This window comes from Poecilia reticulata, unplaced genomic scaffold (assembly GCF_000633615.1).
Source record: "Poecilia reticulata strain Guanapo unplaced genomic scaffold, Guppy_female_1.0+MT scaffold_125, whole genome shotgun sequence".
NCBI lineage: Eukaryota > Metazoa > Chordata > Actinopteri > Cyprinodontiformes > Poeciliidae > Poecilia > Poecilia reticulata.
Genome location: NW_007615013.1, coordinates 813,823 through 825,419, shown reverse-complemented (window position 1 = coordinate 825,419; position 11,597 = coordinate 813,823). Strand labels below are relative to the sequence as shown.

General features: G+C 44.4%; 3 protein-coding genes across 5 annotated transcripts in view; 2 read left to right on the top strand and 1 right to left on the bottom strand.

Annotated features, from left to right (window-relative positions):
• Window positions 1-300, top strand: part of itih2 (inter-alpha-trypsin inhibitor heavy chain 2) — an 18,513-nt gene extending 18,213 nt beyond the window's left edge. Inside the window, exon 20 of the mRNA XM_008401628.2 lies at window positions 130-300. Within this exon, the coding sequence (XP_008399850.1) occupies window positions 130-277 (148 nt within the window). The 3' untranslated portion in view covers window positions 278-300. The remainder of the gene's footprint in view (window positions 1-129) is intronic.
• A 28-nt stretch (window positions 301-328) lies between these two features.
• Window positions 329-3,630, bottom strand: kin (Kin17 DNA and RNA binding protein). The gene is made up of 12 exons (XM_008401629.2): window positions 3,405-3,630; window positions 3,209-3,303; window positions 3,092-3,135; window positions 2,869-2,991; window positions 2,612-2,796; window positions 2,478-2,526; window positions 2,350-2,395; window positions 2,129-2,270; window positions 1,929-2,060; window positions 1,152-1,251; window positions 980-1,080; window positions 329-547 (listed from the first exon to the last, which is right to left on the bottom strand). The coding sequence occupies exons 1-12, from the start codon at window positions 3,516-3,518 to the stop codon at window positions 488-490; spliced, it is 1,191 nt and encodes a 396-aa protein (XP_008399851.1). The 5' UTR covers window positions 3,519-3,630; the 3' UTR covers window positions 329-487.
• A 378-nt stretch (window positions 3,631-4,008) lies between these two features.
• On the top strand, window positions 4,009-8,560 carry atp5f1c (ATP synthase F1 subunit gamma). 3 transcript variants are annotated; one of them, XM_008401625.2, is made up of 10 exons: window positions 4,009-4,112; window positions 4,413-4,447; window positions 5,115-5,246; window positions 5,322-5,529; window positions 5,608-5,751; window positions 6,495-6,559; window positions 6,991-7,146; window positions 7,985-8,081; window positions 8,291-8,303; window positions 8,410-8,560. In XM_008401625.2, the coding sequence occupies exons 1-9, from the start codon at window positions 4,033-4,035 to the stop codon at window positions 8,295-8,297; spliced, it is 924 nt and encodes a 307-aa protein (XP_008399847.1). In that variant the 5' UTR covers window positions 4,009-4,032; the 3' UTR covers window positions 8,298-8,303; window positions 8,410-8,560. The 3 variants fall into 3 exon arrangements, with proteins under 3 accessions (XP_008399847.1, XP_008399848.2, XP_008399849.2); XM_008401626.2 differs by lacking the exon at window positions 8,291-8,303 and having other exon boundaries at window positions 4,037-4,112; XM_008401627.2 differs by lacking the exons at window positions 8,291-8,303; window positions 8,410-8,560 and having other exon boundaries at window positions 4,037-4,112; window positions 7,985-8,085.
• Window positions 8,561-11,597: the final 3,037 nt, after the last annotated feature.

The window sequence follows — 11,597 nt, the reverse complement described above, 5'->3', positions numbered from 1 at the left end:
CACTGTGTGTGTTGCTGTGTTACACTGTGTGTGTTGCTGTGTTACTCTGTGTGTTGCTGTGTTACTGTGTGTGTTGTTGTGTTACTCTGTGTGTTGCTGTGTTACTGTGTGTGTTGCTGTGTGTTTCAGAGGCTGGCAGAAGGACTTCAGACGTGACAGGAAGCGCGGCTCCAACGTCTACTGCTGGTTCGTCCACAACAGCGGCAAAGGCTTCATCGACGGTCGCTATGGCGACTACATAATGCCGGATCTGAACAGCTTCCTTCAGACGGTCTAATCAGTTTCTCCACCACTCTCATTTCTAATCATTTTCCACAAAACACACAGAGAAACTTACCGACTTTATTAGAACAAAATGCACATTTTCAACCATTAATGTTAAAAAATAAAAATAATTCCACCAAACATTTGTTCCTGATTGTTTCTGTACAGATCTGGGAATAAACTCTGACACGGTAGAGTCCCGCAGCATGACGAGCGTTCCGGTTCAGGCCAGTTTGGAAAAGTCTTCATAGGCGATGTCCACCATGTCCCCTCTCTGTGGCCCCTGGGGACACAGCACAAACGTTTAACCTTTAAAAAATCATAATATTTATCATAATAATCCACGATTTCAGATGATTAAAGAAAACAGAACTTCGAGATCAGATGGTGTAACAACAGATGAGGAGACAATTTAGGTCATAATCTCTGGAGATTGAAATATTTTCTATTTTTTAATCTGCTGCTGCTAAAGTCACTCTACAGGCTGTTGCTAGGCAACCAAAAAATTAGTTGCTAGGTAACCAGGGAGTGAGTTAGTTGATCCCACCAACCTTTCTTAGTTCTGGATCAGAGTTCAGTGAAATTATTGGATATTCTATCAGACGTATTATCTTCAGATATTGATCATGTGCCTGTAGCGATATATAATATTGATCTATTGTTTATGAAACTCGTGACCATGATCCATCTCTGGGTGAGGAAGAGGAGAACCTACAGAGTCCAGGGTTAGCGTGGCGCTGAACTTCTTCTCGTCGATCCCCTCCAGCAGCGCCTCGGTGTCCCGGTACGGCCCGTTCAGGATCAGAACCCGTTTCCCTGCAGGAGGCCAGACGTCAGAACCTGGAATCATTAGAGCAGAACCTGCTGGGCTGGAGGCGGCGGCTGACCTGGAGCGGGGATGACCGTCTCCAGGTGGTTCTGGTCCAGCTTCAGTTTGTCCCCGGAGTCGATCAGCTTCACCACGGCGCCGTATTTCTCCTTCACCTCCTGCAGACGGACGAGAGCCGCAGGAATCAAACCACAACAGCTCTGAAAGAAAGTCTACATTTATTTCAGACAAGATCAGATTTTAATTTAGTTTTTCTCGTTTTCTGAAAATGAAGTTTCAAATGAAAATGTCTAAAAAGTTTCTTTTATTTCAGTGTCCGTTTACAGCAGAGAATTTGAGTGTTTTTAATTATGAGGATATAGTTATGTTAGCAGAATTAAGACAACTTTTACCAGAGGAAAGTCTTAAAAGTACTTAAAAATGTGATTGCTGCAACTGTCTGGTTCTTTCTTTGAAACGACAAACGACTGAATTCATTTCAAAGTTCTGCTACTGAGAATAAAGATGCTGAAGTGTTGAAAGTGTTATTTCCTTCTCTGTAAAACCAAATATAACTTCACAGATGATAAACATTCCTCATTTTAATGTTCTTTGTGTAAGAGTTATAGTGAAATTACTACTTTTAGACTTTATTCTCATAATGGAAAAAATTTGTAGTATGGTCCTAATATTCGCCGTAAACTAAATAAACAGCTTGTCAACCAAGATGGCTGCCGTGACATCACTGTGATCTGTGGGAACCAGAGGAGAGAAAAGGTGGGGAAAAAAATCCAGATTCTGTAAAAACCAAAGACTTCAATTAATCGATAAAACTGATCCATCGCCCAGCTGTTACCATGACGACGGCCTTCTTCTTGTGGTACTTCTCTCCCAGCTTCTTGGTGACGATCTTGATGACGATGTTGGGCTGCAGCCAGTAATCCGTCCTGACCGCCGAGGACTGTTTCTTCTTCTTCTTCTCCTCTATCTGCAGAGAACATGATCAGAACCTTCATCATCATCATCATCAGTGGAAACCAAACAAACCACCAGAACCTCCATGATCTCCTCCAGAGCCGATTTCTTCTTCTTCTCCCCTCTGGAATCAGAACCAGACGGCGCTTCTTTCCGTTTGACCGAGGCTGAGGTTGCTGGAGCTTTCAGAGCGCCCAGAACCGAACTGGCACCCAGAACCGAGCTGGAAGAGGTCAAAGGGCGGGTTAGAGGACAGGAAGCTGGGCAAAGGCAGCCATGACGGCTCAGTGGGGCATCAGTACCTGGACCTGGACGAGCTTGCCACCGGAGCGCTCAGGTTGAAAGCAACTGGAAGAGAAAAGCAGGAATTCATCAGGTTCTGTCTGAGGCCCGGTTCAGGCCCGGATCGCCTTGCAGAACAAACACCAACCTTTCTCTTCTTCACTCTCACGTTTGAGTTCTGTGTAAACGGGCTGGGCCTGCAGGGGAAACAGAGGAGGGAAGGATGAACTCCGCAGCTTTGGTTCTGTTCATCCAATCGGGTTGGTGCCGGTCAGAACTCACCTCGACTTCCTTCCCATCCATCCCTCTTCGGACCTGCTCCTGGATGAACTTGGCGCTCCTCTCCTCGTCGTCCAGTTCCTGCTTCTTCTTCCTGGCCTGCTCCTCCTGGCGCCGGATGGTTTCCGGGTCGCGGTCCACGTACTGGATGTACCAACCCTTAGGAGTCTCGTCTACTTTACACAAACCTGCCGACGACCCAAACAGGTTAGTGGGACATGGAGCCGGACGGACCCGGAACCAAAGCAGGAACCGGTTACCTTTCCTGCCGAGCCACTTGGTGAAGTCGGTGAGGGTTTCCCACTGGGTGGAGTTCATGTGGACGTGTTCTCTGTGGCTGATGTACTCGTTGTAGACAATGTTGTTGTGGACTCTCTTGGTTCCTGTAAACCAGAGGACCGGCAGAACGGACCAATCAGAACAGTAAGAACGGACCAATCACAAACACTTTGGTATCTCTGAGAACATCTGTGAGTTTCTCACCGAAGCGTCTTCTGAGCAGCTCCAGGAAGTCACTTTTGAACTCACTGGAGAGAAACGACACCGTTAAACAGACCTGCAGCAGCAGATGCTGCGGCGTTGCCATGGTGACGGACTCACTCTGAGAAGTAGTCCATGAACTTGGTGGGGTTCTCCGAGGCCAGCAGCAGCTGCCTCTGGTGGGACTCGGACATGCAGTGACACTTGAAGCCATTCTGTCTCACAAACAGAACAGTTTATGTTTAAAGTCACAGCAGCAGCAGCTAGCAGTGAACGCATCACACACCAACTCCTATGGAGCTAATTAAACTCTCACCTCGTCTCGACACTGTTTCTGACACATCTGGCAGTACCATCTCAGCTTCTGGAGACCTTTGGACTTGATTCGGTTGCTAATCGCCTTGGGGGACAGAAAATCAGCTTTTCCCATGGCGACCACCTTTCAAACGACCCAAAAACTGACGTTACACTGCTGAAAACAGGACAACAACGCTACAACACAGGAAGCTAGCCGCCATTACCTCTCGAAGAACTGGAAAACTCGCGAGACTACTGGTGCCGCATTCATAAGCTCAGGAATTTATCAGCATGTGTAAATGGTAAGAATGTTAAATTAGATTCACAGAAACCCAAACCAGTTGGCACTACACTTAAAGTATTTTGAATCGAATGAAAAAGTCACTTTGTTGACCTTGTGTGGCGTAATATGGATAATGGTCATAAAAAATAATAAAATTAAAATAAATAATAACCGTTATTTTCTTCCACTTCCTTATGCCAGATTTCTTAATGATAATCATTTTATGATGGAAACTGAGTAAATATTTAACTTAATTTAAAAAAGAGTGTTTCACTCACAAGCGCCACAGTGTTAAAGTTAATTTTACCAACATTTTCATCTGCCTCTGAAGGCAGCGTTAGTCCATCTTGATTCGACTTTGCACATGCGCAGTCCTGCCTGTCTGACCTTCATAGCGGTAAGGATGTTCGCCAGGACCAGCGCGTTGGTGTTCTCCCCACAATGGTGAGCCTGTTTAAGTCCACCAATGGCTTTATTTTTTCCTGCTCTATGTGTGGCGTTGAAGCGGACATGAGGCTGAAGTCAATCCGGGTTGGAAGGAGCGTGAAACGGGGAGTTATTGAGCGGAAGGACGCGCTAACCTGTAGGCCGCAGCTAATGAATGGAACCGAGGCTAATGCTAAAGCTGTCGTCCTGAACGTTCAAACTTAAACAGCCACTTTTACGTCGTGTTAACATCATCATGAGCTCATTATCATGTTATACTTGCTAAACAATAACTGTTGACGGTGTTTGTTTCCACAGTGGGCAGGTCAGGAACATGGCTACCCTGAAGGACAGTAAGTAATCCCCAAATTTGATTTGCAAATGGGATTCTTTTTATTTTTACATTGAAGTTATTAAACTTTATATCATGACTATTGTGGATTGATTTTCATTTTGACAGATGATTAAAAAGGAACAATTTGTGTTCTTTGAGTTATGTATATTTCATATTAAATTCTGTTTTCCTGAAGTTTGACTTGGAAGTGGTTGAATCCTTCTAGCCTGTAATTAAAATAAATAAATAAAATAAATACTTTCCTACAAAAGCTGCATTTTGAAGGCACTTTGCATTTTTGCTGATCAAATTGCTGCTTTTCTAGATTCCTTTCCTCTGCGTCCCGCTAGCTACATCCATCAGTTTGTTAATAAAGTTATTTTCCTCTCTGTGCTAACACAGCTAGCCACCTCAGGCTAGCTGTTTATCATCTTTGGATTGGAGGCTGTTGAATATTCAGGTTTTTATATTAAAATTCATAAATGTCAAGACTTGATGTTCGTTTCTGCTGCAGTTGGACTGATGTTTAGTTTCTGGAGCCGACAAATTCATAAACAGAACTTACTTTAATGTACATATTTTATGTTGATTAAAAATAATATCGATTTTAAACTGCAGATCTAGTTATTAATTATCACATCAAACTTGTTGTCATGGTGACGGATCTGACTGACTGTTTTTTTTAGTCACCATTCGTTTGAAGTCCATCAAGAACATCCAGAAAATCACCAAGTCCATGAAGATGGTGGCCGCCGCCAAGTACGCTCGTGCTGAGCGGCAGCTGAAGCCGGCCCGGGTCTACGGCACCGGCGCTCTCGGTACGCCATCTTAACCCGGTTCCGGTCCAAACGCACTCTGCCTCAGACTCAGCGTTTCTTCCTCTGCTCCTGCAGCTCTGTACGAGAAGGCCGACATCAAGGCCCCCGAGGACAAGGCCTCCAAGCACCTGATCGTAGGCGTGACCTCTGACCGCGGCCTCTGCGGCGCCATCCACTCCGGCGTGGCCAAGACCATCAAGAACGAGATCGCCAACCTGACCGGCGCCGGCAAGGAGGTGATGGTGATCAATGTGGGAGACAAGTTGAGGGGCCTGCTGTACAGGTGAGAGATGCTGCAGAACCGGGCCTGGAGGTTCTGATGGGCCTCTGCCTGACCTCTGCCCGACCTTCTCTTCGTCAGAACTCATGGGAAGCACATCCTGCTGAACTGTAAAGAAGTCGGCCGTAAGCCGCCCAACTTCGGCGACGCCTCTGAGATCGCGGCCGAGCTGCTGGACTCTGGGTACGAGTTCGACCAGGGATCCATCATCTTCAACAGATTCAGGTACCGACCCGGCCCAGAACGCCTGCTGCTAGCCTGCTGCTAGCCGCTAGCCTGCTGCTAGCCTGCTGCTAGCCGCTAGCCTGCTGCTAGCCTGCTGCTAGCCGCTAGCCTGCCGCTAGCCGCAAATTAAACCATTAAATCAGATGGTGCATTAAATTGAGATCCATAACTCCTGTTCTTGTGATTAATATTTGTGAAAGGTATTTTTCTTTAGACACATTTCGTAGTCCGTTTTATTTTTGGTTTCTGTTGTTTGGTTTTGATTGTTGTGTTTTTATTCTGGATATTTAAAATGTCTTCCAGTTTTTCATATTCTATAAAAAATTACAGTTTATTGTCTTCGAGAGGACAAACTTTCATTATTATGTCTTTTCTGGATATATTACAGGAAGTGATGTCAAAACAACAATATTATCGTTTATCATAATTACAGCTACAGTTTATTGTCTGTTGGTGATTAATTCTGATTAATGGATGAAATTGTCCACATTTTACAGAATTTTTATGTGATGTTAGAAATACACTAAGATGATTATTTAAATATTAATGAGAAACATTTTATGGCCTCCTTCAGTAAATCAAACCTGCTGAAGCTAAACAACCACTTGATGAGTTTTTTTGTACTTTTTTCTCTTAATTCTGATGTGAATATTTGTCTGTTTGCTCCAGTTATCAGTTATTGTTTGCTGATTATTTCAATAACTGATCAACGTTTCCAACCAGAACCTGTTCTGCTCCTGCAGGTCCGTTATCTCCTACAAGACGGATAAGAAACCCGTGTTCTCCATCGACACGGTGGCTTCCTCAGGTACCGGCCCGCGTTCTGCCTACTGGTCCTGGTGCTGAAGGGGTTCTGATAGGGTTCTGTTTGGGTTCTGGGTTCTGATTGGGTTCTGTTTCTGTTTGTTTGGATTCTGCTGGGTTCTGATTGGCTGTGTTTTTGTTCTGTTGGGTCCTGTTTGGGTTCTGATTGGGTTCTATTTCTGTTTGTTTGGGTTCTGCTGGGTTCTGATTCTGTTTGATTGGGTTCTGATGGGTTCTGCTGGGTTCTGATTCTGTTTGATTGGGTTCTGATTGGTTCTGATTGGGTTCTGTTGGGTTCTGATTGGGTTCTGATGGGTTCTATTTCTGTTTGTTTGGGTTCTGTTGGGTTCTGATTCTGTTTGATTGGGTTCTGCTGGGTTCTGATTCTGTTTGATTGGGTTCTGATGGGTTCTGGTGCCTCTGGCCTCCTGACAGAGAACCTGGGGATCTATGACGACATCGACGCCGACGTCCTGAAGAACTACCAGGAGTTTGCTCTGGTGAACGTTCTCTATCTGGCGCTGAAGGAATCGTCCACCAGCGAGCAAAGCGCCAGGATGACGGCCATGGACAGCGCCAGCAAGAACGCCTGTAAGGACACACCTCTGAAATGATTGAACTAGGACGTGAGGAAGCTGAGCACACTGCTGAACCACACTGATATGGGCTTTGAGTAGAAAGGTTAGATATACTACAAAATAAAAGCATAAATATGTCATAGATGAGGCAAGTAAAAAAATCTTTCACAGGATTATTACGACCTTTCAAAATAAAACAGACTAGATGATTTCCAAAGTAGATTCCACATTTTAAAGGAAATGACGTCATCGCCTCCCTCCCTGTAGCAGGAAGGTTGAGGGTTTGAATCCCAGTGGGTTTCTCTCCAGCTGCTACTGGTTCTGACCCGACGTCTAACATTTCCAACCCAAAGAGCCGTTTCCACCAACATCCCATCTGAAAACGTGTTTATCTCTTTTAATACAGGAAAGATTAATTATTAGGTTTAAATATTTCACTTTTTCCTCATAATGAACTGATATTTACACACATTTTCCAGCCTGAGAGCAAGAAAAATAACACCAATAACAATGATTAGTACTTTTAGAATCATTCTGTTGTGGAAACTAAATGTAATTATTCCATAAAAACCTGGAAAATATCCAGAGGAAGTTTTTATGTCCAGAGAGCCAAACCAGGCCCGACCCACAGCCTGACCCACAGCCTGACCCACAGCCTGACCCACAGCCTGCACACCCTGGGTACAACATGGAGAGGATGTTGGCCCTTCAAAATAAAAGTCTGGCTTCTGTGTGGGTCAGGTGATGCTGCAACTTCAGCAATGTCTGTCCTCCATCTTCTCTGATGGAGGGAATGTTGTCCGGTCCGGTCCGGTCTCCACTCTGACTCCATGTTTTGTGTTTGGGTCCAGCTGAGATGATCGATAAGTTGACCTTGACCTTCAATCGGACCCGGCAGGCCGTCATCACCAAGGAGCTGATTGAGATCATCTCTGGAGCTGCAGCCCTGTAAGTCTGCTCTTCATCACTTCCTGCTACTCTTCATCACTTCCTGCTCTCTTCATCACTTCCTGCTCTCTCCATCACTTCCTCTCCATCACTTCCTCCTCCTCTTCATCATTCATGCTCCTCTTCATCACTTCCTCTTCATCACTTCCTCTTCATCACTTCCTCCTGCGTGTCTAACTGTTCTCTGCTCCTCCTCCTGCTGAGCTCAGGGACTAACAGGAGGTAACATGGCGTAGCGCTGTGATGCTAGGCTAGCGTTAGCTGCAGCAGTAGGAAGTAGCTTCTGCTCAGAATCTGGTTGGTTCTGACGGCTCTGTTCTGTCTGCAGATAAACTGGACCGGACCGTGATTTCTGGACCGGACCGGACCGTGGATTCTGTTCCATCGCTGCAGACTTGATGTTTGTTTGAGTCAAATGAAGATTTCTGCCTCTGTTTGTAAAATATGTGGAGAAAATAAAGCTCTAATCAGAACCTGGATCCGTTTCCTGACATTAATCACATAAAATAAAAAATGACAATCTGCTGTCAGCGTTTGGTCACATTAACCAGAAACGCTTCATCCCAAAGACTCTACACATCATAACTGATCACGTTTCTCCAGAGACTCTGGTAGTGATGCTGCGGGCCAGACGGATCTCCAGTAGCAGTCAGGCATGCAGCAAATTCAATCAAGCCTCTGACTGGAGACTGTTGTAACACGCTAACAGATGCACTTCCAGGCAGCAGAGCTGATTTTCTACAGTGACTCCATCAGCTGTTAGCAGCTCTGCTAATCCACCTCCTTTGCTTTTGCTGCCCCTCTTCAAAGCTGCACAGTTGGAGACGGAGTCGTTCAGATGTTAAAAAATGTCTTGTCATGGTTACAGAAGTAAAAAATATAAAATCCAGAACCACGAATGTCCAACATGCTGGTGCCGTCATGGTCTGGAAAACCTGGAAAACCTGGAAAACTGCAGCGTCTGCAGGATTCTGCCATGGATCCAAACATTCCGACTCATTCTATAGAAATAATTTCATTCAGGAATAAACTGATTTAAAGTTGGTCCTTTTTACTCTGAATTGGACCAGAACCACAGACACGTTCTAGTATGTTATGTCTATGAACTGGACCGGTAGTTCTGGACCGGGTCTTCCTGGTTCCCCTGAGGTTCTGCAGCTCGTTCAACTCACAGCTGCTGGAATCAATCAGATGATCAGGAGGATCCTCAGACCAGGTGAGTTAAACTAAACTTAACTAAACTTCTCACTCAAACTGCTGGAAAACTGAAAACATCAAATATTCAGAAATCATCAAATTTAAATCCTTGTTCGATTTACTGCTCTTCATTTCAGCTCCTAAATGTTTAGATTCTGTTTTAAAACGAAGAAATAATATTTCACCACCTTTAAGTCTTTTATGAAGTCTTTAACAGAAAAACTAAACGTTTAAAGTTTGAGATGTTTCCTTTGTTTTGGCTGAATTTGGGTAAAAACCCCCAGATTGTTGAAATCATTTCAAGCTGCTTTGTGATTTTACTGAGGTTTTAGGACGCGTTTAAACATTGATTTAAAACTTTTTACAAAGTGATTTAAAGGCAGGCGGGTCCCTGTTGCTGTTTTCATAGATTCCACCAGGTGGCAGTGTCTGACAACAAACAGGAAGTTAAGCGCCGTTTACAGAAGTTATGAAATAAAACTTCAAATCGGATCAAATGGAACTAAAATGATGCTAACGCTGAAGTTTAGCTCAGATCAGGTTTCCCTTGTTGATGCAGGCAGAAATGAAATGTTTCAGTGCAGAAAGCAGACGGTGGGTGTTTATTATTGTTGCTGTGTGTGTGTGTGTGTGTGTGTGTGTGTGTGTGTGTGTGTGTGTGTGTGTGTGTGTGTGTGTGTGTGTCCTGCAGACCTTGTTTGTCTTTTGTGTTTGAGCTTGTTATTGTTTACTCCTGAGGGGAGTCGGGAGCGATTGCATCTGAACACTGAAATTACAGCGATGCCAGACGGTGATAAATGCAGCCGGAGCGGCAGCAGTCCTGCTGCAGCAGCATGTGGGGGAGGGGGGACGGAGCAGCTTGGAGATCTGGGAACCTCCTTGGGTTCAGAAAGAGGAGCAGCTTGTCGTCACAGCAGGGAGAAGATGTTCTGGTGTAAATATGTTTCTAATGGTTCATAAAATTCACACCAGATGTTACAAAAACAAAAATAGTTCAGAAACTTCGAGCCTGAAGTTTAGCCACAGGAAAAAAAGTCATTTCCTGAAGGTTAGTGTGACCTCCCTGTTCAGTCCTTCATGTTCAGTCCTCCATGTTCAGTCCTCCATGTTCAGTCAGATCCTCCACCAGACGGTTTGGTCCGTGTGGCTGGTGGAGGAGGAGAAGCTTTCTGAAGGATTCCTGCTGTGTCCGTTTCTTGACCTTCTGAAAATGGACACGCTCAGCGTTTTCCAAACTGTTTCTTCAGCAGAAAGAATATTTGAACATCTGGGAAAGTGAGAACCTCCATCATTCTTCCAGGTCTGATCAAAACTAAGAGGCTGAATGAAAAAAATAAAGATGTTGAACTGGAAGGTTGAACATTTGGTCTAGTTCAAGCATGTAGGTCAACTGAGAGGTCAGATGTTTGCATTCGGCCCTCTAACCTGCGTCTGTTTCCAGATGTTGGAAGGTCCGGACTCATCAGGCTGGAGGCCATTTTCCAGCAGCTACAGGTAAATCTGTCTTATTCCTAAACCAGTTTGAAACATCTTCCGTTCAAACAATCACTTCTGCCCCCGATGCTACAAAATAAAACTCAAATTCAGCCACTAAAAGTGATTTTCTGACATGAAATGTTTTATTCTGAAAGCTAACAAAATTAAAATAAATGTATTTATGTTATCACTGTAGAACAAAATGGTTTCTCTTTCACAAAGGAAAACAATGTTTTGGTATGAAAATGAGGATAAACAGTTTGAAGTTACTGGTTAAAAGCTGTTATAGATATTAAAAACAGATTTTACATAAGAACTTATGTAAATATTTTATTTCATTCATGATCAAAAACATTTTGGTTTTGGTTTAGTAAAAGTCACATGTGGCTCTGAAGCTTTCAGATCTTTTCTAATGACTTTTTAATTAAAGCCTCTGTCTCTTTAAGAAGCTGCTGTTCTTTCTGAGGCTCCGCCTCCAGGAAGACATCCCAACATGGCTCCTCTATTAACCCTTTAGTGTTTTTACCAGCGATCCTCTGAGCAGCAGCTCCTAATGAGCTCAGCAGCTGATTGCTAATTGCTGCAGGCTAGTCTGAAGGAGCTGAGTGGGGGAGGAGCTGCGGCTGGAAGGCGGGGCTAGGTCCACCCAGACGTTTAGCAGCTGAATGGTTGCCATGGAGATTAAAGGATTTGTCCTCCTCCTCCTCCTCCTCCTCCTCCTCCTCCTCCTCCTCCTCCTCTCCACAAAGCTCTTTCTGCTCTCTGGACTTTTCTAACTATTTATGTTGGACAAGGTCAGGATCGTTTAGAGCCGATGAGATAACTGGACTGAAGGAGGGAGAA

Excerpts from the sequence above, each read along its gene's own strand:
- atp5f1c (XM_008401625.2), top strand. The coding sequence starts at position 4,033 with ATGCGCAGTCCTGCCTGTCTGACCTTCATAGCGGTAAGGATGTTCGCC. Across the intron at positions 4,113-4,412 it reads TTGGTGTTCTCCCCACAATG|TGGGCAGGTCAGGAACATGG; the intron begins GTGAGCCTGTTT and ends TTGTTTCCACAG. Across the intron at positions 7,147-7,984 it reads CAGCGCCAGCAAGAACGCCT|CTGAGATGATCGATAAGTTG; the intron begins GTAAGGACACAC and ends GTTTGGGTCCAG.
- kin (XM_008401629.2), bottom strand. The coding sequence starts at position 3,518 with ATGGGAAAAGCTGATTTTCTGTCCCCCAAGGCGATTAGCAACCGAATC. Across the intron at positions 1,252-1,928 it reads AGAAGAAGGCCGTCGTCATG|GAGGTGAAGGAGAAATACGG; the intron begins GTAACAGCTGGG and ends GTCCGTCTGCAG. Across the intron at positions 1,081-1,151 it reads GACGGTCATCCCCGCTCCAG|GGAAACGGGTTCTGATCCTG; the intron begins GTCAGCCGCCGC and ends GGCCTCCTGCAG.